We start from the raw sequence: 27,824 nt of genomic DNA on the forward strand, positions 1-27,824 counted from the left end.
TCCTGACCATGCTACCATTACAAAACAAAGCAAATCCCAAAAAAGATTTCACATGTTTAACATGACAAATGACTGTAATCCTTTGTGCAGGTGTACTTGTGCTGTACCAGCTTTTCAAACTAAACCCAATCTTGGATTTTGAGAAATGACCTGACAAAAATGTGTAAGAATTAGTTGGATGGGCAAAGCATTGACCTATTCATAATCTCACGTTTCAGGATTACCTGGGCTAATTCATATCAAATGTTAATAAAAAGTTAACTTTCTTTAATATCCATTTCCTTATGTACACACAGAATGTGCATTTGAACTGAAAAAGGACCTTTTCTAATGATTTTAGTGAAAGGTCAGGAATAGAAGGTATGATTAAAACACTGTCATGGCCTTAATTGGAGAACATCATAAACTCCCTTTCAACACCGTAAATGGAGATACTTCCCATTTAACCTATCCTTCAGTAAAAACCTGAGTCAATAGATGAGTAAATAAATGGAGAGATTTATAAAACCTCAAATTCCATGTCTGTTGGCCCACCCTGAATTCTGTCAATAATTAGACCTTCAGAAGAAAGATAAATTATTGTGAATTATCTCTAGGATGTCTGATGTAAGGTCTGACCTTTGACATCATTAGTTCAGGCATGAAAGGCTTTCTTTGTAACAGCAAGTGTCTTAGTAATAGGAAGAGATGACATATTTCTTCTGATTGGCTCTTAGGAACTCTAGGGACTTTTTACCCCCCAAAAAATGTGCTCTTGTGGATCATATCATGGTTTTTATGTGCTAGAGCTTCTGGGAAACAGCAGTGTAGGAAAAAGTGTATGAACTGCTAATGTAAGCCAGAAATTATTCTTAGTATTGTTGTTTATTCTATAGAAAATCTACACTAGTAATATATTAAGTAACCATGAAAGATAAACACTCAAAAATTGAATTAATCCCTTTATTTTAAGGTCACACTCATGCCCAAAATTCTTCCTTCTTGCATAGATGCATTATATGACAAGGTTAGATGTTTGTGCTTATAAAGCATCCATTTGGGTCACTGTGGTGTTACAAAGAGGCATTAATGTGGATGAATCCCTGGCATATACCTTTTGCCCCCTGAGATTTCTCTCTATCCTGACAAAAGGAGAAATGTTAGTTGAGTACTCAAAGTGGAAAGGAGCATAGTTGGACTGTATTGGTTCAAAGCTTTGTGATGCACATAGATCCCTGTAAGCGGTTGTCTAGCCCGCTGGCTTCTATAAGCAGGTTTTGCCTCCTGAGGTGCTCCTTAGCCAGTCATCCCCAATAAAACACACAGTCTTCAAGCAAAAAACAAGAAAAGAAAGAAAGAAAATCAGACCCTTCTGCCCTGTCTCAGGGACTAGGAGGGGAGGCCCTTTGGCTCAGGCCTCAACCCAGAAGCCTGGCCTTTTCTGGTAGCAAGCTGTTCTGCTCATAGTTTGCTTCCTGTTTACTCCTCTGGGAACTTTATAAGCTTCTAGCCTCTGCCTGTCCAAGTGCCCCACAGTTTCCTTTCTTAATAGGGCTGACTGTTTCCTTTTAAAGGAACAGACAGCCCTGTTACAGGCAATTGCAACCAGCTGCCTCCAGGTTCAGGAGGACAGAGCAGTCTAAGGAATCTACCTTTTCCCCTGCTCTCTTCAAATACAGAAGGCCCACCCCACAATAATGCCCAAGGTTTTTTGTTATGCCTCTTATAATACCATTTATAAACACTCTTAGATGCAAGTGAGGTTTAACACAAATGGGAAAGGACATACTTTACAACCAGATGCAAAGTATAAAGGCTGCAATGTACAGATTCTCAAGTAGATGCTGATAGGGCAGTGCAGCTTAGTACTGCAAGATTCATGGCTTCAAGAATTTAGACCCTGAACGTTTATTGTTTGTATGGAGGTTTTTTTAATGCAGTATGTATTTCAGAGTAAAAAAAAAATTAATTGAACACTACCTACATCTTGGCTTCCCAACTAATTTATAACAGAGATGCCAAACACTATTCTCATGCACTGTTCCACAATTTTTTCATGCTGCAGGTCAGAATGACCCAGCTTGGGTCATAGATGGGTGGGCAGAAGGATGTAAGGACCTGACCACAACCATGGCTTCTCCCTGCCACTGCACAAGGGAAGCACTTGCTGCCACTGCTTCTCCCCGTCACGGCATAGGGGAAGCCCCTGCCCCACTGAATGCTGCTGAAGCCCCAAGTCCCTAGCCAGATCCAGTGGTTGTGCAGGCCAAGCCCTGTTTTAATGCATTCATTTGATACCTGTTTTATTCAATAAACAGATGGAGGACAAAAAACTGGGCTAGAAATTTCTGTTTCATTATTTTACAGCTCTTGTCACATGTAAGATTTTATAAAGAAGAGTAAAGAAAAAGTAACCTTCTTAAAGCAAAAGTTGTAGAATTTAAAAAATGGGACCTGATTCAGAGCCCATGGCAGCCCTCACACTGAAGCACCCTCATGCCTCAGCCAGCCAGGGCAGCACCTACACATGGACTGCTGCAGAGTTTTTTACTCTGTAGCAGGATAGTACTTGTATTTACAAGTACTATCCTGCTTCAGAGTAAATTAATTTACTCCAGCCTAATAGAGGTGTACATCTAGACCCCAAGATGTTTACTGTGGAGGTGGACATACTCTTGCTCCACTTCCACATCTGCATGATACTTTCAAAACAAAGGAAGAAGCATTAATGATTGAATACCCATTTTCCTCTTGCCTGAGGTAAAATTAAAGAGCAGTAACTTTGGAACCAAGTGAAAGAAATATTGTTAACTACAACTTCAATCAGCCTGTTGAGTTTGCTGCCATGGAATGTCATTAAGCCAGATAGTGCCTCCATATTTTCAAAAAGCCCACATAATTTTATGGCTATTAGTTACATTTGTGACCACTGAATGCAAAGTAAAATATAGAGTATTTAGATCTTAACATCAACTAATCACAGCTCAAAATAGAGTGGATTAAAGAGAACAGGCATACATCGCGCACTTTATTCAGGCTTGCAGTCCATCTCATACTAAACTTTAGCTGACCTTGACAAGCTCTTAAATACGTGTAATAAAAATAAAAAACCCAATAGTACCTGCAGAGAGCACTCCGTGGCAGCAGCATAAGTATGATTGCAGTCTAAAAAGTCCCATAAACAAAAGCACTTCAGAAGCTCCTTTTAAGCACTCCCCAGTCTTGGCCATCTTGCAACCAGGGAGGAAAGACAGACTTTGTGGCATGGTTTGGAAGTTTATCACAGATCAGAACCAGTTTGATTATGCATCAAAGATGGAAGTAACAAAGGTACTGTCAGAGAATATTGTGAAAGAAGCCGTCTCTGTTTTATACCATGGGGAAAGAGGAGTGCCATTCAGGATTTTATTAATTAAAAAAAAATGAACCCATAAACCATTAGGCAGCCATTCCATCTATTCCAACCCCCACTGCTCAATGCAGGATCATCTCTGACTAAACCATCTCTATCAAGTATCTTCCTAATCTGCTCTGAAAATATGTCCAAAGATTTCACAGCCTTTCTGGGCAGTCCATTCTAATGCTTAACATTCAGAAAGTTCTTTTTTAGTCTCCAGTCTAGATTTCCCTTACCACAGTTGAAGACTCTAGCTCCTTGTTCTGTGCCTTGCAGTCACAGAAAATCATTTATCTCTGTCCTGCATATAATCATCTTTCATGTATGTAATGATGCTGACTTGTACTACCTGCAGGTTCCAGATGCATTTAAGTTATAACCCTACAATCACAGTGGTCTACTACTGAGGTAGCAAAGGTTAAGAATGATTAGGGTTACCATATGTCTGGGTTTTCTCAAACATGTCCTCTTTTTGGGTTCTCCAATCTCCATTTGAGCAGTTTTTTGAAATATGAACAAATGTCGGGGATCTAGCTAGTAGAACTCCATTTCCCAGCTTGCCCTAGTGGCATGCATGTTTACTAGAGATCTGAGTTTTGTATTTGCTGAGGAAAAATGCAGCTTTTCCACTTTAAAGGAGGAAACCATTGGTTTCCCCTTGCAGGCTGACAGCTTTCCAGCCTACAAAGAGCTTCTTGGGGTGATCAGAGGCAGGGGGTGCCATGTGCAGCTGCACACACACACACATACATAGCTGATATGCAGCCAGGATGGGTGGTCAAGCAGAACTGGCAGCTGGATGCAGGTGTGTGGGTGGCAGGGGTTGGAGGGCCAGGGCTTGGGGACTGTTTGGGAGACTGTGGGGGGAGAGGCATGCGAGTCTGTGTGTGTGGCAGGGGTGTGTGGAGGGGATGAGTGTGTGTGTGTTTGTGTGTGGGGAGGTGCCTGCCAGCACTGGGGAATGGTGTCCAGGCACTGGGGCTGGGGCTGGGGCAGGGCATGTGGGGCAGGAAGAGGCACCTGCCCCCCTGTTGTTGAAGGGAGAGTGGGGGCCCTTCAGTGGTGGCAAGGAGCTGTGCAGCCAGGGCAGCAGCACTGGGGCTGGTGCCCATGCTTGCAGAGGTGGGGTGCCTGGAAGATGCATGGCACTGGCAGCACCAGGGGCCTGTGGACTGGGAGTGATGGGCACCAGCAGGGACAGGGGCTGCAGGTTGGGAGTGAGGGGCACCAGCATGGCCTGGGAGGGTGGGGGACTGTGGGTTGGGAGTGAGAGTCACCAAGAAGGGCGGGGAGCTATGGGGCAGGAGTGTGGGGCAGTGGCAGCACCAGGGGGCTGCAAGTCGGGAGTGAGGAGCACCCCTCCCCCAACAGGTGTCCTCTTTTTTGGAACTTGAAATATGGTATCCCTAAGAATGATATACCAGTACATATGTATAAAATTTATCTTGTTAACAAGTTGTGAAGAAAAAGGATATCAGAAAACAAAGCTGGTTTAGTGACCATAGACTTCTCTGCAGATTTCCAAAAAATGCCTTCAAGGAGTTAGCACAATAACCTTTGCATAATTATCTTGCAGAGGTTTGAGTTTTAGCATCTTATCTCTGAATTTTTTTTATTGCTTTTCTCTTTCAGAGGCAAACTGCAGATGGGGAATTCTTGCCACACTACAGAAATCCTATCTGCTTATTAACTCTGCTACTTTTCCAGGATACAGAAACTTGTAGGTTCATATTGCCCACATACTTGTACCTTAGTGTCGCTTATCTATGGCCTTCAGAATGAGTCTGTTACCAGGATGTCAGGCTTCTTTGTGACTTTTGGGGCTGTGTTATCTTCACAAATTGCACAGATTTAATCTAATTGGTTTCTAAATCTATTTAGTTAGATCAGTGTAACCCCTAAAATCAGTTTAACAATGACTAGCACTAAAATTGAATTAAGCCAAATGGATACAAGGCACTCTACTACTTAAGATGTGATTAACTAGTTAATCACTTCTGAAATGTAATGTGTGTCAGGAGCCTTCTACAAACCAGAGTTGCACTGATTTAACTACACTAGTATAGTTAAAGTGGTACAACTATGTTCCCTTTCGGTAGTGTGCATGAGATTATGACATTATAAAAGTGTTTTTATTGCTATAGTTATTCTCATGTGGAAAGGGAATAAAGGAAATAAACTAGGCCAATGTAAGGCCCCTTTTATAATGACATACTTACATTCACAGTGAGGGTTATGGCAATTCAAATACCTTGGTTATGAAAAAAATCCCTCACAGTAGAAATTGAAATAGTCTCATTGGTACAAAAGTTGTGCATAGACATAAAGGGGTAGCACCAATTTAATTAAATCTGTTTAGTTACAATGGATGTATTTAGTTACAAAGGGATAAGTATGGGCCAGACTTCAGACTGGTTCAGTGCCCAGGATTTGGGAAAACTCATTTAACCCCCCAGGTTAACAGTTTCCCATGTGTAAAGTGATGATAACAAATACATATCCTTAAAAAGTATCTGCAGTGTCCAGTTATAAGGGACCAATATAAGTGAGAAGCATGATTGGTAGTATTCTGCTGTTGCAGCTGTAACCCAGGCAAGAAATAAGTAACAAAGCTTCAAAAGAATCTTTGAAAATGTTACCATTTGTAAGAAACTGTATGAAGAGCCTTAAATTGCTGTTCTTAAACCAAGTTACTGACCGTGAAACCAGCTGCTCAGTGTATGAGTCAGCAGCTCCAGTAACTATCCTAGAGTTAAATCCAGCACCACCTTTCTAAGTTCAGACTAGATAAAAAAAATGTGATGATACTAATAGAAATCCCTTAGGTATCTGCCAAGCAACCCTACTGACACAGCCAGTTTTTGTAAACACAAGAAATACTTTGTACTGTACTCACTTTGTAGGAAGCAAAGAAGTCATTTTTCATCATTGCAAGTCCTAATCTCAGCAGATTTTCTTCATTGTCTGAAGAAAAGGTCCTTTCTCATTTTTTTCAGTGTCATCAAAGAGGTTAGCACAGTGATTCTCAACCAGATGCCACAGCATGCTGTAGTGTCACCAGTTCCTTTGAAGGGTGCCTTGATGTATGAATTGATAAGTGCAGACTCAGGCTTGTCCCTGCCTGGTCAATCCCCTGCTCCCACTGCCTGACCCCTCTGCAAGGAAATAAGCACTGTAATACACAAATTTGTTTTTGAAATTGAGGTACCTGTCTATTCACAAAAATTATGGAGGGGTGCCTCAAGTCCAATTAGGGGATGCTCAAAAAGGTTGAAAGCCACTGAGTTAATTTGAGAACTGACTGCCTAAAAAGAACATCATCTATATCAGGGGTTGTCAACCAGGGGTACACATACCCCCAGGGTACTTAGAAAGGACATGGGGGGTACATACGGGTGGGCAGGCAGGTGGGGATGGAGCACGCCCTGGGGTGTGGCGTCAGTGTCTCCCCCAGCACCTTCCCATACTTTGCTTCTTATCCAAGGGAGGGGGAGGGGCGTGCCGGGCACCACTGGCCCCATGTGGCACACCGCACCTTCCCGCCCACCACCTCAGCTCACTTTCTGTGCCCACTCCCAGTAGAAGGGCTGGGGGGGTGACGGCAGTGGTGCCACTATGATGCGGGCTACACACATGCCACCTGGCCAGCCAGGAGGAGCGGGACTTGCATGCAGCGACCACCACCACCACCACCCCATCCTGCTTTCCTGCAGTGGGTTGCATGTGCAGCTCCATGGGCTGCTGACCTGCCTTGCACCTCGCAGGCCGCCTGTCAGCAGCCCGCAAAGTCGCACGTGCAGAAAGCAGCGCAGGATGAAGCAGCGGCGGCATGGGTGGTGGTGATAGCAGCAGTGCCCCCTCTGCAAGCCCTGCCCAACCCAGCTGGCCGGGTTGTGTGAGTGCGGCTTGCAGAGGGGCACTGCTGCCTTTACTCCCCTGGCCCTGGCCCTGCTCCTGGGAGCAAGCACAGAGACATGCTTCCCCCCCATTCTTGATCTGGCCCCCACCCCGCCCTGTCCCCCAACACAAACTTACTTGCTGGAGGGGAGGTGGGTGTATGTGTGTCTGCATCCTTGTGCCTGTGTGTGTCTGTGCCTGCATGTGTGTGTCTGTGTATATTTGTGTGTGTGTGTGTGTGTGTGTGTGTGTATATCTGTCTGTCCCCTGCCTGCCAGGCCGCAGCAGACACATGGCATTGTGTGGCTTTTGGTGCAGTGGGGTGCAGAGTCTAACCTTCAGCAGCACGCACAGATCTGCAGGGCACTTGCCCCCCGCACCTCCACTGGGTGTGCTCAGTGGTAGGAACTGTCTCCCCCTCCCCGCGCCTCCCAGACAAACTGCACTCACAGCTCGGTCCCACACTTCACCCCGGCTGTGCAGCACCTGCCACTGCCCCTGCCTCTGCCCCACCTGCCCCACTCCCTCCCTCAACACAGGGGCCTGGAGCTGTCCCCACCCCCTCTTTAAAACCAAGAAAAAATATAAAAGAGTACATGAGCTGAAACTTGGAGGCAGAAGGGGTACCCTTGTTTAAAAAGTTTGAAAACCCCTGATCCACATTGTCATGTTGACATGGAAACAGTAACTGTTTATCCCCAGAACCACCATTGACAAATTGTGTCCTCAACCCTTCCACTTACCCTGCTGTTGTAATTCTCCGCCTTCATTAGCAGCAAAGGGGGAAAAAAGCTTTAAAAAAGCTTGTTTCAGTTTTATTCTGAAAAGTGACTCTTTAAAAATGGCACAGCAGGTTTCCATGTTTGTCATGTCTCAATGAACTCCAGATCAATTGTGCTTGATTTACAAGTACAAATATATCTGGATTGCTTAGTTGTTTTTAAATAGACTCCAAACCCATTCTTGTTAGTCCTGCAAACTCAGGCTGGGCTTGGAAATCAGTGTTATTAGGGCCTGCTTGTGCTTTATCACTGGAAACATTTTGCACACCACAGTATGCCCTTAGTAAAACACAGAGAAGTCACGTTGGATTTGCACAGATGCAACAGATTGAACTTTAGCAACTAATTCTGTTGGCGATCCATAGGAAAGAATAGAACCATCTTGTCTATCTTCGGCTAACAGGACTAACACAACATAGACATGCTCACCACTTTCTAAAACATGTTAACAAATTTGCATCACACAGTTCAAATCAAATTTAAATTCTAATTAAGGGTTAATAAATGATCATTGACCATCAGCTCCTTAACAGACCCCATTCGCAGCCTCTCTGCGTGGGCTTATGCGCTAAACAGTTGGGATTAGAAGTAATTAGAAGGCTGTAATAAGCCTGTTTAAGCACTGCTACATTGTTGCAAACCTACTAACAGTTATCTAAAGTGCTGTTCCAGAAGCCCTAATGGATGCAACTGACCTTAGTGTTGGTGACCACTAAGGGTTTGCCCCCTTCTTCACAGACCAGTAGCCCATGTGTTTGGACAGGGCTGGGGGCTTAGTCAAGATGCTGATATGTAGTCACAGTCAGGCATTGTTGTCACATTTGGCTTTGTAACTGTGTTACTTTGTGCCAGATAGACTCTGTTGTGTTGCAGAATCCCAGTTGAGTTTCTCTTGCAGGAATTGATATTTGCATTGCTTACTGTCTGAGTTCCTAAGTACTGTTTTTCCTAAAAACAATGTTGTATATACATGTTAATTAATACAGTTTAAATTGCCTAGTTTAGACTGCCCTAGTCTGCATTAATTTTAATCCTCATTCAAAGAAGAAGAATTCATTTGTCCACATATATATACTGACAGCTGTAGTCCGGATTAAACCTAAAAAAAAATGTAACTCCTATAAACAGCCAAAGCTGCTATTTTTCCACTTAAGTTAATACCCATCGTTTTGAATAGATACATAAAATAGATCTGTTGAATAGGGTGGGGCCATTTTTACATAGTTGCTTTTGCAGAGGAGATCTGAGGTTATCAGTACAATGTATGTGGAGTTAGAACTTGTAAATATGTGCTTTTGTAGTGCTCTTTGGTGAGGTCATACTGTGGGTAAATCCGGCACTGACTATTTTAAGATCATGCCCTTGATCACTTCATTGCCAGAACCTGAATTCAAGTGTCCATGTTTCCCCTACCACAGGTAAAGTTATCAATATCATCTAAAATAATGCAAGTAGTACAGCTTCTTGCTCTCTTTTGCTGCATATTATCAAACAGGATAGGATAACAGAGAACTCTGAACTTGAGACCTGCCAGCTTGAAATATAAAGGTGACCAGAGGAGTAGCTTCTCAGTTCCCATGTAATGTTACCTGTATCAAGGTTTTCAGGGAGTTTTCATGCTGTAAGTATAATGTATGGTTGGGTTTCCAGAACCCATCTTTATCCGTAAGTAGTAGAGTTTGGATTAGTTCCTCCTCTGTGACTCCAAAAAATATGTAACAATGCCACTGTAGTCATTTTGAACTCATACCACAGAAGGCAAAATCCATCCTCTAGCTGCTGCCTGCAAGATTAGGATATAGTCTGATTTTCACCAAACCTCTGAAGTCTGTTTATTGCATGGTGGAACTGTTTGCTGCTGCACCACTTGCCTCAGGCTAGGGTTCCTCTATTATGCACACACAAATGTACACAGACACACACATGCAGGCACAGACACACACAGGCACAGGGATGCAGACACACATACACCCACCTCCCCCCAGCAGGTAAGTTTGTGTTGGGGGAAGGGGCAGGGTGGGGGCCAGATCAAGAAGGCGGGGGAGCATGTCTCTGTGCTTGCTTCCAGGAGCAGGGCATGGGGAGTGAAGGCAGCAGTGCCCCCCTGCAAGCCGCACTCACACAACCCGGCCAGCTGGGTCAGGGAGGGCTTACACACAAAGGCTGCCATCACCACTAAATGTGCTCTTACTGTCACTGATTTTCAGGCTTCTTTACACTAGGCTTAGCAAACACTAAGATTATTCATGTGGGGAGTTATTGCAGAAGGGCTGGAGACCTGTAAATTCACAGCTTATCTTCCTTGCACACTAACCTACCCATGTACACAAGCCCTCAGAAGTAGCTTCCCTGACTTTCCTCCTTACGTTCTTTTTTGCATTCGCAGATGCAAAAGGAAGCATACAAATGAGTGAGCACTATAATATTTATAGAAGGGAATGCAAGGCTGGAATCATTGCTGTGAAATAAGGCGTTAAATATGCATTATGAGTAAACTTGTCTTTCCCATAGTGCCACAGCAAAATACCTCCATCACAAAAGACAGCTTTGCCTGTCTCCATTATCTCTGTTAAGATGGTGTTTATGTCACAGGCAGTTAGTTTGCATAAATACTTTTCATAGAATGTCTGTAAAGAGCAGCCCAGTCTGAGGAAAGGACCAGAAACAAGGATCCATATGTTCTAATTCCAGTTTTAGAAATGCCCTGGTTCACTTTTGTCTGGTGTGTGTCATTTACCTTTCCTGACTGACTTCAAAAGAATCAGCTTTGGACACTGTCTCTCAGCTTGCGTGCCATGGAACCCCTGTTAGCACTGTTAATTGTAGGATCACCTGCACATGCTTCACAAAAGAAACCCAGCAATTTCAAATAGGAATCCACAGCATCAAAACGTTATGCTCTGTCATGCTCTATCTGGGTTCTTTGCAACAGAAGAATTGCTCTATTATTCTTCCATAGTCACAAAACAAGTGAAAGATAAGAGCTTGTATTTTATGGAAGGTGCCTGGATTCTTAACAAGGAGTGCCTTGAGTCTAAAAAGTTTGAGAACTCTGGCCTAGCACCTTCTTAAATCTTTTTTTTTTTCTGCGTTGAAAAAAAGAGAAATAAAAGTATTTACCAAATCCATAGGTTATGGTGCAAACTAAGGACAGCAAATGGAAAAGGAAAATGCCAATTATTGTAGTATTGATGGAGATGAAAGAAGGAAGGACAGAAGGACAGATGGACCACTTATTGTTATTTATCTGTTTTGATATAAAACTAGATCGTGTTAAGATTTTGTTGATATTATACTATGCCTTCAAAGATTTAAAATAAATAACCTCCTGACCTCAGAGGTCCTATTGATTTTATAATGATTTCAAATAGGAGCCATTTAGTTTCCAGTTCACTGAAAAATTGCTTGCTCCCTGAGGAATTCCTATTGGATTCCTATTAAATGCAGGATAAAATAATTTCAAAGGAATCCTAAAAAAGGGTTTTCGGCAAGAGCTCTGCTCAGCAAATGGGTATTTAACCTTTGACCAATGACGACAAGCCTTCTTTAGCTCTATTAGATCAACAGCAAGCCATGATAATTAAATAAAAAAACTGTTTAGAGCCCTACTGAACGTGTCCTGGGAATTAAAGCATATGGTAGGAATAGGGAAAAAAGACTTTCCATATGCTAATGACCCTTGATGTCTGAAATAAATTAGATCCATTAGAGTTTATGCTCAATAAAAGAAAGACTTTAAGCACTCCAAAGTTAGTGACTCGAGACCGATTTTGGCTCAGAAATTCAATCTGCCTACTTATTAATTCTTAGTAAGACTCTAGAGCAGACAGGAGATGCAAAATCATAATTCTGTGCTGAATCTGAATTTTAAAGTACCATGGTTTCTTTTCCTTCTTTTTTAATTAAACCATTTTTCATGCTTTCCTTTTTTGTTCCACTCATTAATTTGATTTTGTTGCCATTTTTGTTTAATTTCTTTCTTTTTAAGGTTTCATTTATCCTATTTCAACTGAACAGAGAACCCAGAATGAATATGGATTTTCTTGTAAGTTGAATGTTTGATTTTATGTTCCTGGAAACTGATGTAACACTAGACTGTTCCTTGAGTTAAGATTTACCTTTGACCTTACTGCATGTGTATAGGGAAACATGGGTGTAATATGGAGAATGAGTTGAGTAGCTTCCTACTTTCTTGATAGGAGAGGAGGAGTGACAGTGTTACACTGTCAAAGGGCTGATGTGGCATCACAATTGTCCTGATGGATAAAGAGCAAAAGAAAACAGAATGAGGAGCTGTTTGGAAGATAGAAATCCAAGGGTGAAGCCTTTTCAAGTTGGTGGTAGATTAGAAAACTGTCAAATATGAAATGATTATAAACATTTAGTTATAAAATCAAAGAAAAAAAATGGAAGAGAGGGATAGCATCTTAGACTGAAAATCAGAGTTCTGCTTCCTGACCTCTCCTAGAACCAGGTAGTGGAAAAAAGCAGTCAAATTTTGAAGACGGAGCATTAAATTGCTGGTAGCCAAGAGCTTGTAGAGTTTGTTCCGTTCTTTTCACTATGTGCCAGCTCTCACCTGCACAGCTGGAAGACAGGCTGGCTTATGCTTGGGAAAGCAAAAAGCAAAGCAAATTCTTTCACATTCTGTACAATAAACCAACCAGGGCATTAAAAAGATCTGATTTGTTTGCAGTTTCTTTGCTCAATATGCTTCTTTTAATAGTGGAATCACTACACACAGGGCACATCAAATTTGATCATGTATGCAGGCCTTCGGTAGATAGTGACACTAGGTACTACCCTGGGATAAGTGCAGAAGATATGGTACAAGCAGGTAGTGAAAATCTCATAGCAGGTCATGTTCCCACAGGAGAGCTCCAATGAGTCTGGTTCCTTTCATAAGTTACAGAACTCCTTGCTGAATTTTGCTTTTATACATGGTATTTGTTTCAGCCATTGTCTGACTGAATGTATTATCATACCAGTGATAAGATCCTAGGGTTTGCTTTATTCTGTTGTGCTGTATTTTTCATTTCGGATGGGGTGTAAAATAAGGAAGTAAATGATCTCTGTGTGAAAAAGTAGTTGCTTAGAATATTCCACTTAGAAGTTTCTAAATAAAACACATGAATTGAGGGCATGTCAGACATTCTCACAGAAAGTCTGTTTTATTTTTTCTTTAAAGAATACATATTAATAGTAAAAAAATAAACCCTTTTCTTATTAGATACTACACAAAATTAACATTATATTTTTCACAAGTCGCTATGGTGTATCTACGTCTTTTGGCTAGAGTTACTTTAGAAGCCTGGTTATAAATGGGTTGTATACTGCCTAGTTACTAGATAAATAGATAAGTAGATAGATAAAGAATAAGAACATGGATAAGAGAAAAACATAAGATCATTTTCACACAGGTAGGGCACAGCTTTCTTCTATAGCTTTGGAAATGGATTTTAAATTAACTTATAAAAAAGGTAATAAATATTTGAAGGAAACGATAGTAATATGGATGTATACTCTTGAAATTCTTGCAATCAGTTACTGTTGTTCAGTGTCTCATTCTTGTCTCCTTTCAGCTGCTCCTGACTCAGATGATGTAGCTCTCTATGTAGGCATTGTGATAGCCGTCTTCGTGTGCCTGGCTATTTCCGTGATTGTGGCACTGTTTGTATACCGGAAGAACCACCGTGACTTTGAGTCAGACATTATAGATTCCTCAGCATTAAATGGTGGATTTCAGCCTGTTAATATCAAGGCTGCAAGGCAAGGTTAGTTGTCAGTTTATTTCATGTTGACCAACTCAGGTAGATATTATAAGGAAATAATTTCCAGAGCTACATGAATTGTGCATTTGTTGGCACTTCATAAAGAAAAGATTACGCTCATTTGTTTCTGATAGCCAAGTGCTAAAAACTCATGTTAGTCTTTTTGCAACATACTCTAGAACATAAAACAGAGGAATGTAAACTTCTGTAGAATGAGAGTGAGCCAAAAATCGAGAACCACATAGACTAGCGTAAGAATACAGATCCTGTTCAAATTGTAAGGCAATAGTCCAATGGTAACCAAGAAACATCCAGCATGGATATGAAGTTAAATTTTAATACTGCAATTCCATCAAATGACATTTTCCCCTGGTTCCACCCACTGGGCAGATCCCCATGAGTGGGAACCTGTGTTTTCTGGGACAACCAGCAGCGGCACATATTTCTTATCTCGTCTCTTATTTGGAGGCTGGGCATTTCACATTGGAGTCTGACTGAATGCTGGCTGAAAAAGAATACAAGACTAAAATCTTAAAAGCAAGAATGTTCTTTAATTTGCATAAAGGTATATTCCATAGTCACAGGGCTACATATACTCCTAGAAATGGCTGGCTGAATGGATGGATGGATGGATGGATGGATGGATGGAAAAGCAGATGCAGGTCAGTCTGGGAGGACTTTGTCCATCAGACCCTTAAATATGAAGGCATGAGAAGTACAGTAAAGTTTATTCTTCACCTGAAGGAGTGAGAGGAATGTAGCCATACATAATACTTTCTGTTGTTATTCCTTTTCATTTTGAACACAGACCTCCTGGCAGTGCCACCAGACCTCACATCTGCTGCAGCCATGTACAGAGGTCCTGTCTACGCTTTACACGATGTCTCTGATAAAATTCCCATGACCAATTCTCCAATCCTTGATCCACTGCCTAATCTGAAGATCAAGGTCTATAATACCTCAGGCGCAGTCACCCCACAGGATGACCTGTCTGACTTCTCATCCAAGCTGTCCCCACAAATTTCTCAGTCTCTGCTGGAGAATGAGACACTGAACATGAAGAACCAGAGCCTTGCTCGACAAACAGACCCATCATGCACTGCTTTTGGGACCTTCAACTCCCTAGGGGGTCACCTGATTGTTCCCAATTCAGGTAAGTGCTGGTTTAAACATGCCTTGCAAGGTATTGAAAGTGAGAATTGTTTGGTGACTTTAAGTAAAGCTGTCTGTCTGTTCTTTTAAGCAGAAAAAAACAAGGTCACTCCTGGGAATCTGCCTTTTCAATGTTTAGAGTAAACAGGATTTTTGTTCTCCATTCAGGTTTACTCAACTATTTTATATATCCTTTCCCCAAAGTCTTGGCCTTCTTTAACAGCAAACTGTAAGTCTCTGAGCTGCTTCTTTCAGATATATTAGACCTCAGAACTTTCCTGTGCACAGTGGGATTCGACACCCTTGACCTTTCCTTTCATACAGCTCCAAAAAAGCAACTTCAAGGCAGAAAACCTCACTGTTGTCATCACACATATAAAGGACAAATTAATTAGAAAACAAATCAGTTGTTCCAGTTCCAATTTGCTGCAGACTGCACAGTGCTGAGGAAAGATAGCAGAATATTAATTTCCTGCAGGTGAACAAATAATTTCTCTGACCTGGTTTTCCTGCAAAGGAAGGCAGGGCAGAGGCGCACCTTTTCCCCATTCTGTTCTTTACTGTATATTTTTCCTTACTACACAAGTTAGGAAAGGGGAGGAAAAACCAACAAATCAACAAAGACCAGTTTTATAGACTGGGAAACTGTTATGCTGTTGTTCTGCTGTGGTAGAACCCCAGTTAGCTAAACCTCCAGTTAATTGAAATTTCCAGTTAACCAAATTCTAGTGATGGCCCACTGAGAAGAGTGCTGATGTTTAAGCCTGCTTGCATGCATTCAGGCAGGTTTTTTAGAGGGGCTAGCACTTGCAACTGGGAGCAGGGTTTTTCTTTCGTTTTTGTTTTTTTTAAAAAGCCCTGTTCCTGTGTAAACACTAATTTAAGTGGTCAGACTTTCAAGAAATCTGGCCCTACACATTCCTACCCTTCTCAGCGGGAGCTATGGAGTGTGGAACTATTTTGAAAATCTAACCATTTAATCTTAGAGTCCCAATGAGAGTTGAGCTTTGGAGGGAGGTGTGGGGGGGAGTTCTGACCATGGTTGTAATTTGCTGAGTTTTGTTGAAAATATGCACTGTAGGATCAGATGTTTGTGCTTCTCTGGCTAAAGATCTAAATGGATAGTCATTCTCCAGTTAATTTGTACTGACACTCACTGCAAAATCTGTTAGTTACATTTAAATCATGTATATTAGCATCAGTTTGGAGGGGGAAACGCTCATCTGTTGTTATGGTCATTTTAAAGATAATTAAAACAAGCAGTGTCAACTGCATCCATCAGCAATAAAACTCTATAATGATCTGCCCATTCAGCTTTCAGTAATATATCCCTTCCGATTAACTATAATTAAAATCCCTCATTTACTCTACACCCCTCCCTATATATACGAAAAAATCCATGGGTTAGGCCACATATCCAAAAACTTAATGTATCTGTCCTGTAACTAATCCTGTGAGAAATAAGTTCAGGAATCAAAGGCATTCATTAAACATACCCTGTCAGCTGCTCCCTCCCATTCAGAACAAGAATCTGGAGCTGCAGGTCAAACACATCCACTGATAACAGCTGGATATGTACTGCATGGGGAGAGAGAGTCTTTCAGATACCAAGGTCCCCAGCCGTTCACATACTTACAAGAAAGGACAGCCTGTCCGGCAACGTTTTGTAAGGTACTTGCTTTACACATGCACACATGTACACTCACACATGCAGATTTTGCTTCAGCTGCCACATTATAAATTTATGTAGGAGGAATTAAAATCCCTGCCTTTATTTTCTGATTGTTCCTGTTCTGCAGTGACAGCTGATCCACAGCTGTCCAGCTGCACAGCCTGCTGAGTTTTCTGTCCCATTGTTTTGGTCATAAAAGCTTGGAAGATCACTCTATCTGTTACCTGGCAGGTCAGTCACTAACTGTATGAAACAGCAATCACAGAAGTACAGTGAGTTCTAATTAAACTCCAAGCTGACTGCCACTAAGTAAAGCATCGTACAGTGCTTATTTGACCTGCCAAGGAAAACTGGATATTGGAATTCTAGATTACTCTTCTATATTGGTCATGGAGAGGTTGTGAAATAACCCAATTTTGTCATAATTATTGGTAATTTAGAAGTGAGGTACATCTGATCATAGGTTACTGACCACCTAACCAGGCCCTCCCAGAAATAAATGGCTCTTGTTGCTCCCTGGGACAGTATTCCACTATCTCTCTTTCCTTTTTAATTAAATAAGCAATGCCTGGGGGTAGCTGTCCCATTACAGCTGTCTGAAATTTTAGATGCAATGGTTGCTTTTCCCCTCATTTTACAAGGTAAGCAGCAGAGTAACCATCTGTCTGTTCCTAAAATAAAACAAGAGAGGGGGGAAGAAATATCCATTTCTCCATTCTGATAAGTCAGGACAGACTCAAAGGAGGCAGCAGCAGCAGCCAATCAGCTGACAGGTACAGAAGCCAGATTGGCAGTAAATATTCCCTTTCTCCTTGAGAGTTGGGTGAAAACCTGGCATGTGGGGCTTCATCGTCAAAATCTCCTGTCATTCTTGTGCACAGGGCTGGTTTCCTTTCTTCCTCTGTTTTATTTTATTTGTGTATCTTCTGTTCTGCAGGAGTAAGTCTGCTGATCCCTGCAGGAGCCGTTCCCCAGGGGAGAGTTTATGAAATGTATGTGACAGTTCACAGGAAGGAGAACATGAGGTAAAAGACTCCGCTTATGGTGTGTTTGCTTGAGCACTAAAATTATGGGGAAAGTGTCAGGAGAAAATGTATTACCTAAAAACTCTCATCAGATATTTATGCAAAACCAGTTGTGTTGAAACTGCTCCCTGGGTTGAAGACCGATATGGGTAAGGGCTGCCAGTAACCCAACCATAGCTCCAGCTCTGATTTTTGATTTCATAATACAGAGTTAAATTCTGCAGCAAGCTCTCTAGCTTAGGAAATGCTTAATCATGTTAAATATGGGCCCTTACACAGCTGAGTGCATGGGGTTGGAAGAGCAAAGGCAATATGTGCATCCAGGGGGGATAAATCATCCCAGAGGTGAGGGGTGCATACAGTGGCTGGGAAAAGACAAGAAAGCACCATGGGCCTTCCACAGAGGTACTGTAGTCTATGCATTCCCTCTCACTATCTAGGGAGGAGGGACTGAAGCACAGCTTTGAGCAATGGCTGCCCCCGACTTGCCATTATGTCCTTGCAAGTAGCCTTTTTGCTACAACTAAATACCACATGAAGCCATTGGTAGACAGGCTTGCCAATGTCATGGGCCCTATTGCCCCACATCCCAGAATCCCCCCTAGCTTTGACCCACTGTTTTCCATGGTGACTTTATTTCCAGCTACATAAAGCCCTGCCCTCTAGGATCCTGTCCCCAGTACTCACACTGGGGGCATCTACTAGAGACACTTTACTGCAGAGTTGACTAATTATTTTTGCAGTAAATTGTCATCATCTACACATGTGCCCCTAGTAGGCCAAAGTAAACTAATTAACTATGCCATAGTACTGCCTGATACAAATACTATCCTATGGTGGAGTTATTTATTCTGCCACAATGCACATGTAGACAGTAACCAAGGCTGTCTGGGGCATGAGGATGCTACCTGGAGCACCCTTGAGCTGGTGGGGGAGCAGTTCTGAGCTGGCAGGCTAACCCCCCTGGCCCTCTGCTAGCTGGGGTTGCACCACCCCAGGTCTATGTACTGCAGTCCCAGGCACACATGTAAACACTGTGCATGGGAGCAATAAACTCCCGCACAAACTGTGCTGGCATTTATTGAGTTACATTAATATGTGTAGACATGCCCACTGGTTTCAAGATTCTTCATGAGCAGATCTGCTCTCCAGAATCCCCTACTGCTTTCTTTAGCCAAGCCATATTGGAGGCACTTTCCAGCAATGGAAACCCCCCACAAGTGTTCACTAGGTCCATGGGAAAATCCAGGATTTAGTAAACGCTGGTGTGGAACATTGCCCCTCAAACCATGAGAACATAAGAACTAGGTGTGGCTGGAACCCCCAGATTGGTGGAAAAAACCAGGGAGCTGGGGGGAGTCCACCCCTCCCTCCACACACACCACTGCTGTAGTCCCCAGTGGATCCAGGCATGAGGGGAATCCCAAAGCTGCTCCTGCTGCACTGCAGCCATAGGCTGCAGCAGTACTAGGTGCACACTTCAGCAAGGGACAGCAGTGGCAGCATGCAGGTCTCTCCTTCCAGTGTCTGTTCCCTGCCACTCCCAGTGTCCTCTGCTAGCCCGGGAGTAGGGACTGGAGAGAGAAACCTGCGCTGCTGTAGTTGTCTCCAGCTGAGCCTAGCTGTCTATACAGCACCTCCCTGCAGCCTGGGGCAGGAACAGCTGTGGGGTTCCCCTGTGCCTGAAGCAACCAGGGACAGCAACAGTGGTGAGTGGGTTCCTCCTTCCAGTGCCTGCTCCTGGCCAGCAGGGGACATGTGTGGAAGGGAGCAGCAGGGAGCATGCGCTAAAGGAGTAACCTAAGCACCACTGCCACTGTCCCTTGCTGAGCCTGGCACCCTGCAAAGCCACAGCCCATGGCTGGTGTGGGGCAGGAGTGGCTCTGGGGCATCCTCTGCAGCTGGGTCAGCCTGGGGCAGTAGAGGCAGAAGTAGGGGGCATCCATACCCTCGCATCATCCCTGGATCTGCCCTGACCATACCCATCTCTTATCATCCTCTTTGAGAGTCTCATTCAACCAACGCTGAAAGAAATGCTTTCCTTCTACAACTTCTGAGTCATTCTCAATCCTGACACAAGCCTCTGAAAAGCAAGTTTAAAGCTCAGATGTACAGTGCTAGTACACTGAGAGGGACAAACAGTGCTAATACACTACTGCATAGCATTATTAGGCTACTGCGCAGTAGCATCACTAAAAAGTTCACTGGTGCTACTACACAGTAACTCCAGTTTCTGTACATTTATTTAGTACTTGATTATACAAGTACTAAATAAATGTGCAGTAACCACTGCACAGTCACGTCTCATGTAGACGAGCTCACTGTGGGGTAATCCTAGATTCTCTAAGCAGCCATAATGGCCTTTTCAAAGTGTTATTTTTAGCTAACTGGCATTTCATGCACCAAAAACCTGTTCTAATACAGGAATGTTTTAAAAAATATTTGAAGTTAATGCCCACAAACTGAAATGTGTTTCATAACTTGGAGCAAGCCTGATACATGGTTAGGACATTTAGGACCAAATTTTATTCCATCTATGAGGTGTATAAGCAGATGTAGGTGTCTATGTGTGATTATGTTCCTGTCCAGCAGGGGGCATGCATGTAGGGGCTTGAGTCCCTGAAAAACTGTTAACATAAAGGGAGAATGTGTCCCTCTCCTTGCTGCTTTTTGTCATTCAGTCTTAAGGGTAAGACGGTAATGGGTTACCCAGAGAGGTTGTGGCATCTCCATCCTTGAAGGTTTTTAAGACCCAGGTAGACAGAATGTTGGTGGGGGTGATCTAGTTGGGGATGGTCCTGCTTTGAGCAGGGGGTTGGACTAGATGACCTCCTGAGGTTCCTTCCAACCTTCATTTTCTATGATTCTATGAATTGTTTCAAAAGTAGCTGCATTACTGTATTTTCAAGCCTACTTACATACCTAATGGGTTAAATAGAATCTGACCCTAAGTGACTAAAACGACTAATCCTATTTTGAAAAGTGACTTAGGCAATTAGAAACTTAAGATGAAGGTTTCCAAATGTACAAATGACACAAATCCCATTGACAAATGTGTCTGAGATATTTTGTGAATACATGCCTTTTGTGACTTTGAAAGTCACTCCTTAAGTCTTGATGATAGCTAATGAGACTTTGGCTTATAAGTGCCTATATCATTTTTGAAAAGGGGATTTAGATTCATAAGTCAATGAGGGCTAGCTAGTCAGAGGTGCTTCGGTGTCCAAACATGCAGATACTTGCTTAGTGGGATTTGCAGACTACCTAAATGGATCCTGTGTATATGCATAGCCACTTCTGTAAATCCTACTACCTACCTTCCTGCATCAGAAGGATTCTAAATACCTTTTGAAATGTGAGCATATGATCACTTTTGAACTGTTTATCCTTAATACCTCATTATTACAGTAGGTTTAGTTTAAGACTTGAGAGCTTTATATTCCTGTCTGTTCATCTGATCCATTGTAGGACCTTGGACAGGTAATTTAGGGATACAATATGACTTGAGGCACAAAATCTAAGCCAGGGAGCAGATCTCATGTCTGGGAGAGTGATTTAGAGACACAGCACCAAATCACAATGCTTGTTCCTTGCCACTCTCATCCGTGGGCATGTAGTCCAAATCACAATGTAGCCCTTAATATTTGTTAAGTGTTCTGAAAGCCTTGGCAAGAAAAGTGTTCTAAAAGGCCAAAGTATTCTTAGCAGCAATTTGAGGAAAACCAGCTAGAGAGAGAAAAGAAATCTTAAGCCTTTAGGTTGGAATTATGTGCACAAACCCTGAATGACAAATGTAAAACTAACTAATCATTACACGGTATTGTGCCTCTATCTCCTCCTCATAGCTAGATGCATTTTGACTCAGCCCTTTAATAGCTTTTGTTATGCATTTTGCTGTGGCTCTTTATGTGCTGGGTGATGTTCAGCACTTTTGTCTAGGTTGGTAGTCTTCCATCCATGCTAAAAATAATCTGCTTAAAGGAAAAAAAAAAGTAAAAAGACTTTTTTTTGCTGTCATTTGCATGCCCTACATTTTGAAAATGACTAATTAAAATAAAACCTTAATTCACATCTAATATTGATTTTGGTGTGCATTCCTGTGCTCTGTATTTTAGGAGAGAGTTGCAAACCCACCTGGAAAAATGTCTGTCTCTTGCAGAGTGAAATAATAGCCAAGATAAGGAAAGTGTCCCTGCTATTCCCTTCATTTGAATGAATGGGCTAAAAATATCACAAAATATCTCAGCTCTTCTTTGCTGTCTTTTACTCTCTTTTTGAGCGCTACATACAGGTGAATCATCTAGAAATTATTACCACTTCTTCTGATTATTATTTGGAGAGGCTCTCCATCTTTTATCCCAACCAGTGGTGGCTACCCAGCATGACAGATCAGGTCTTGATTTTACTTTCTTTTAAGCACTGTAATATCTGCTCTGTGTTATTCACAACAGTAGTTATCCTGGAGGTAGTACTGGATATAGAAAGGCAAGCTAACCATCCTAAGAGAAGGCATGCTTGATACAGTGGTTCCTGACAAACACAATGAATGAGGGAGAGTATGCATGCAGAAAAAAAATGGAGGACGAGGTCTCATGGTTGGGAGAAGATTTTATAAGGAGATTTCTGTCACTGGAATGGAAAAATTATCAAGGAGCTCAAATATATCATGTAGGTAGGAAAGCATCGAGTTGGTGTAGAGTTGCTAGCTAACTCAAGGCAGTGTTGACACAAACTTGTTTTGCAAGTTAGTAGAAATCACTGAGTTCCAGTCCCCACTGTTCACCTTTCTACAGGGTGAATGAGAGCCAGCCAAGCAACCACTCACAGAATCCCCCTATATTTCTGGACTACAGAACAGTTTGGTGATGCCCACTGATGTCTATGCAACATGATGAATTTTATTGGTGCTTTCTAGAATTCCTAATAAAGAGATCAGTGAGAGAAGAAACAGAAGATGCAGTTACTCATTTCACATTTAGATTTTTTTTAGTACCTCTCTAGAACTCCAGGCTCTTCACACTTTCTACAATTAACCATGGAAATGCAGAATGACATACAGCATTTAAAATTAGACACTTGGGACCAGATCCCATTCAATCTATTAAGCACATAAGCATGATCCTATTCCTCTCTTTAATTCCCTGAGAAAATAATCATACAAAAGGAATGGTGAATCCTCCTTCTCTTTCTGCTTTTTGCTAGTACTTGTGACTTAGCTTTGAGACTAAGGCCCTGGTTATGCATTGTACTTTGAGCAGCTCAAATGTTGATCAGTGTTAGTGCTAGTTTGAATTTGGAGCAGTCACACCTTAAGGCTAAAAACCTTCTGACTGTCCCCTATCTGCACAAGTATGACTTGTCACTAGAGCACTGGCAAGCAGGGGCCTGACCAGGAGCTGCAGCTGTGAGTTGCCACTACAAGGCTACTGATCCAGGACAGGTTTCCATCCCTGCTCTAGATGGGGGAGTGTGAGGGAGGGTTTGGAGGAGGTGGTGAGAACATGAAGCTGGGAGGCAGAAAGTTAATGGGATGGGGTGGGTAAAGAAATGGGAGATGAAAAAGAAATGGGGATGAAGGAAGGGTGGTGAAATGAAGGGAGTCAGTCACTGAAGGATAAAATAAAAGACAAAAATAAATATGGAGGAAGTAAATTTAAAAAGGCCACATGTTTTAATAAAGTGGGATGTTGGTGTGCTGGCCATGCTTTTCAGGGTGGCTGGGAGGTAGGAGCAGTGAGGAGAAGTGCTTTTGGGTGAGCCACTACCCCTGTCCCAAGAAGGAAGCCCCAGTTCATGGGGACCTGATCCAGACCCCTACTTTTTCCCCTGCCACCTTCCCTAAACTCCTGGACCCATCCATGCCCTGCAATCCAACTAACTGAGATGTGCTCTGCAGGCTGTTTGGATGGGGGTGCAAAGGTCACATCTCTAAGGGCAAGAGGTGGAGTTGTATAGTGCTTTTCCTGTCTCATGTCCTTGTGGCAAGATATTAAGCAGAATTAATAGATTCTTGGAAATCTGACAGGCTGTGCCATGAGTGCTTCTGCTATGGCCTTGAACTTCCAGCCTCTGGGCTGTTTAGGCATGTCCCAGTCCCCGATTTAGTGCAGGAACCACCCCAGGGCCAATAGAGTTCAGAGGGTGGCAAGTTTGTCCACACAGAGCAGGAGGTGGGGGAAGGGACATTGCATCCTGGGATGCTGGAGGACTGTAACTTGGGTAGCTCATCTGTGGGGAGTGGCCACACATTAATAGAACACAAGCTGGGTAACACAGCTCAGAGATAAACCTGCCCTGGAGTGGCATATCTTTTAAGTCACCTAAATTGTGCTTAAAACTAGTTTCAGGTGTTAAGGTGTGGACAATCCAGGGGGTAAGAGCTCCAAGAACCACCTAAAATTAATGTGTAACGTGACCCTAAGATGACAGCACATTGCAAGGATAAGATACATTATCACTTTTTCAGGGACTTGGGCAGGATAGAATAGGACCACACTTACACACCAAAGTCTACTTAGGTACCTAATAGGTAGATTAGGATCTGGCCCTTACTGTAAAATTACTCCAAGTAGAGCATTTAGAACTGCTCTTTCCTCAGTAAGTTCCTCAGCCTGCTTGAACTATAATACCAGCACCGGAATAACGTCCAGGATCTGACCAACCACCAATCCATTAACTTGCTCCCTTTCTTGATACCCTGCAAGAGAAATGAGCTAAATGTTGTCTGGGACCTGACGCTTATTTCCAGATCTCATGTGGTTGAGTTGTATTTACTTTTTTTCCTGCAACACTGTATGGTTACAACTTACATGTCCCATAGGAGAACTATGTATTGGTTAAAAGGTACTGAATTTAATTGGGTACAAGTTAGCTGTAGTTAGTTGATTGATCCTGCGTAGCTGCTTTTTAAGTCTACTACTGCAGTGTTACAGAACTCCAGAAAAGTAAAAGTGTCCAGATTAAGCTGTCAGAGCAGATACTCACATGTTCTAGTGAAGCAGGGAGTGGAGTTTGGTACATAAAATCTCTGGAATCCTGGGTTTATCTTTATGTGCACAATATATCCCAGGCACAAAGGGATCAAAATAACTTATGAGAACTGGCTGCACCTGTGTTGAAAAGTCATTTGGAGAGTTGCCAACTGAGGTAGTTTGAAAGTGTCCAAATATGAACCTATAAAGTGGGATTTATAATAGAGACTCTGCTTTCTGATACCTGGATGTAACTGAGAACAGAGTTTGGTCTTCTTAACTTTATATTAGTAGTTTAGTTGGAGCAACAGTTTCAGCATCATGAATTCCATGCTTGGTGACATCTCTGCAATAATCTGAGATTTAGTTCACTCTTGTTTCAGGAAAACATGATGCAAGCCCTAATACATCAAGGTAAAACAGGAAATCTATTATTCCTAAGTCTTGCAAGTTCCCTCCCTCTCTTGCTTCATGTGCTCTCCTAAGCCCATTTCCCTGTTTATCCCCTTTCACCTGCTTTATAGGAAACTTCTAGCAACTAGTATTTGACAGAATTCCCACCCCAATATAATAAAGCTGTTCCTACAGTCAACTGGAGAGTCTGAATGTCAGAGCACTAATACTCTTTTTTTCATTTCATACCCATTAAAACGTGCGACTTCTGGAGGGTCGCTCTGAAAGCATCACCTTTCCTGCAGTGAAGTAGGGATCTAATGACTTGTAGTAAATGCCACTGCAACTACAATGCACTTCAAGTCACAGGGTAGTTGTTTAATGGGTTAGTGTGAGGATGGAAATGTAAGTTCAATGACATTTGTGGTTTTCTCTTCTAATGTAATACTATTTACTGTTCTCTAGTAGTATATTTTTCTATCGCTCTGCTGTAAGCTCAGGTGCTTTCTTTCTCTTGCTTTGAGGAGGGTGAGTAGGCAGTGGGAATCCTCCTGGGTGATAGTAAAGAAAAGTGAAACTTTTATGTTTACCTTGAACCCACTTTATCTGAGCCAGAATTGACTGTTTGATGTATTTTGTCAACTGATTGAGGTGGCAAATAGGATGTTTGTATAGTGTAGCAACGTACTAAGCCCATAGGAATGTCCTACAATCAAGTGCTCTCTTTCCTACCAGCAGCCAGACTCCCTACATACCATAGCTTCTCCCTTGTTCACTGCTTACAGAGAAAGGTCACATCTTCCCTACATCTATGGAAGTGTCATGTATACATCCCTGCTTTGCAGTAGCATAACTAGGTCAGGATGGGTAGCATACCTACCCTGGGTACTGACTATGAAGGGGCACTAGGATCTCCCGCACTTCAAGTCTTTGCCACAGCAGTGTATCTGGGAAGCAGGGGGTGAGTAGAGTGAGTGCAATGGTGCTTCAAGGGGGCCTTTGCCAGCAGAGGCACAGCCCTGCACCTGATAAACATTAGGGGGGTGTGAAGCGGGCCGTATTCGATTCAGATTTGGCCCAAATCGGAGACAGTGATCCGATTCATTGATTCAGCTCACTGTCCCCGATGAATCCGAATCTGAAGATTCAATGCTGATTCAGAGAATCAGCAATTTGGCCATAGACACGGCTTTAAATGTTTTTTCTACATACCTGGAGGTACCAGTGTGGCTCATGAACACTGCAATGCTGGGGTGGATGGACTGTCCAACAGGAGCATGGGAGAAGTGGGGAATATGTGAACAGGGCACGAGAATCAGCTAACAGGAAGCTCAGCCACAGTGAAGCTTAAGGAAGTAAGCCTTCCTTTCTCTTCACCTATCTCTGTTCTCCATCGTCTCACCACCTCCCCTTCCTCCTGCCTCTCCCTCTTCCCCTCCCAGGCACTCAGTGACCTCCATATACCTCTGCTGCTTTGAGTACTCTGAGGAAGGGTTTCCTGTCATCTTAAATGTCTTCTACATAAGCAAATATTCCACAGCCACCCCCTAGAATTGCAGCAAAGGCGAACTCATAAGTTGCTGCTTCAGTAGGAAGTGGAAGCTTTGCCATGACCGAACAGATGGAAGAATCAGAAAACATCATGTTATGGAATGAGGACACAAATTTGCTCCTTCCTTCTAAAAGGAGAGGAGGTAGATCAGAGTGTCAGCAGTTTTCTTGGATATGTGCATGCAACAGCTTGCATGACAGCTTTGAAGGTTATGGGGAGGGGCTGGGCTCACTGCTAATCCTTTGTGAACAAAACTGCAGGGTTCCATTTGCAAACACTGTTATGAATTGACCTGGAGAATTCAAGTTGTTATTGAGGCCAAAACCTGTTAGGATTTTTTTAAAAAGGTTTAGACATTGCCACAAAAAGTCAGAATGCTACACAGCTCACACTGTCAAGGATTAAAATGCATACAAGCTGTAAACCCTCAGATTTCAGATTTTTTCTCACTAACTGCCTGTGGTTAAAAGAAACTTCACTTGTGAGCATGTTATTGCATAATTATCAGCTACTGGGGCTTTGTGCTTTCTTATGAAACATCTGGTCCTGATCACTGCTAGAGACAGGGCATTGTTCTTGATGGACCATTGGGTTGATTCTGGATGTCAGTTCTTGTGTTCCTGTGTGAACCCCTGCAGGGTTTGCACAAGATTTAGGTAGCAGCTAGCATTGCATAATATACTCAGAGGTAAGATTTTTATTAAATATGGCACAATGAACTCCATCAGGATTTAGTTGCTGCACCAGGAACTACTGTATAATACATAAAGAAGGAGATGGGGCTGAGACACAAATGAGAATGGATGTCACCAGGAAAAGCGGTCTTTAGAAGAGCTGCATGAAAGTCCCAATTTTTGCTTTCTGAGTGCGGAATAGCAACTCACGTTAATGCAGCACCTTTACCTCCAAAGCCCTTTACAACATTACTGATATGTGGCTGCCATGCTGTTAGAAAAATAAGTATTTACCAGGGACCTTGCAGAGGGCTCTTACACCCATGAAATGCTATGGAAACTTTGACATCTGTGAAAAGAGAGAGAGCCTCACTTTGGAAGATCACACTGGAGGATCCATGCAGAGTAAACTGAACTTGGATTTGTCCATTTCAAAAAAACGAAGAGCTGAATCAGCTCTGTCAGGACTTGGACCCGTGGCTTCAGGGAATGTCAGAAGTTCAGGCCTTTAATTAGAATGACTAAGCCATCTCCCCTCATCTGAAAGCAGTAGGATACT

General features: G+C 42.6%; 1 protein-coding gene across 1 annotated transcript in view; it reads left to right on the plus strand.

The window, feature by feature from the left end:
- UNC5C (unc-5 netrin receptor C) overlaps window positions 1-27,824 on the plus strand; it is a 483,074-nt gene that overhangs the window by 414,783 nt on the left and 40,467 nt on the right. The window contains exons 8-11 of the mRNA XM_019526146.1: window positions 12,044-12,100; window positions 13,638-13,829; window positions 14,635-14,979; window positions 17,588-17,675. Coding sequence (XP_019381691.1) covers window positions 12,044-12,100; window positions 13,638-13,829; window positions 14,635-14,979; window positions 17,588-17,675 — 682 coding nt within the window. The remainder of the gene's footprint in view (window positions 1-12,043; window positions 12,101-13,637; window positions 13,830-14,634; window positions 14,980-17,587; window positions 17,676-27,824) is intronic.

The sequence above is a fragment of the Gavialis gangeticus genome, unplaced genomic scaffold (assembly GCF_001723915.1).
Source record: "Gavialis gangeticus isolate Ggan-Ray unplaced genomic scaffold, GavGan_comp1, whole genome shotgun sequence".
NCBI lineage: Eukaryota > Metazoa > Chordata > Crocodylia > Gavialidae > Gavialis > Gavialis gangeticus.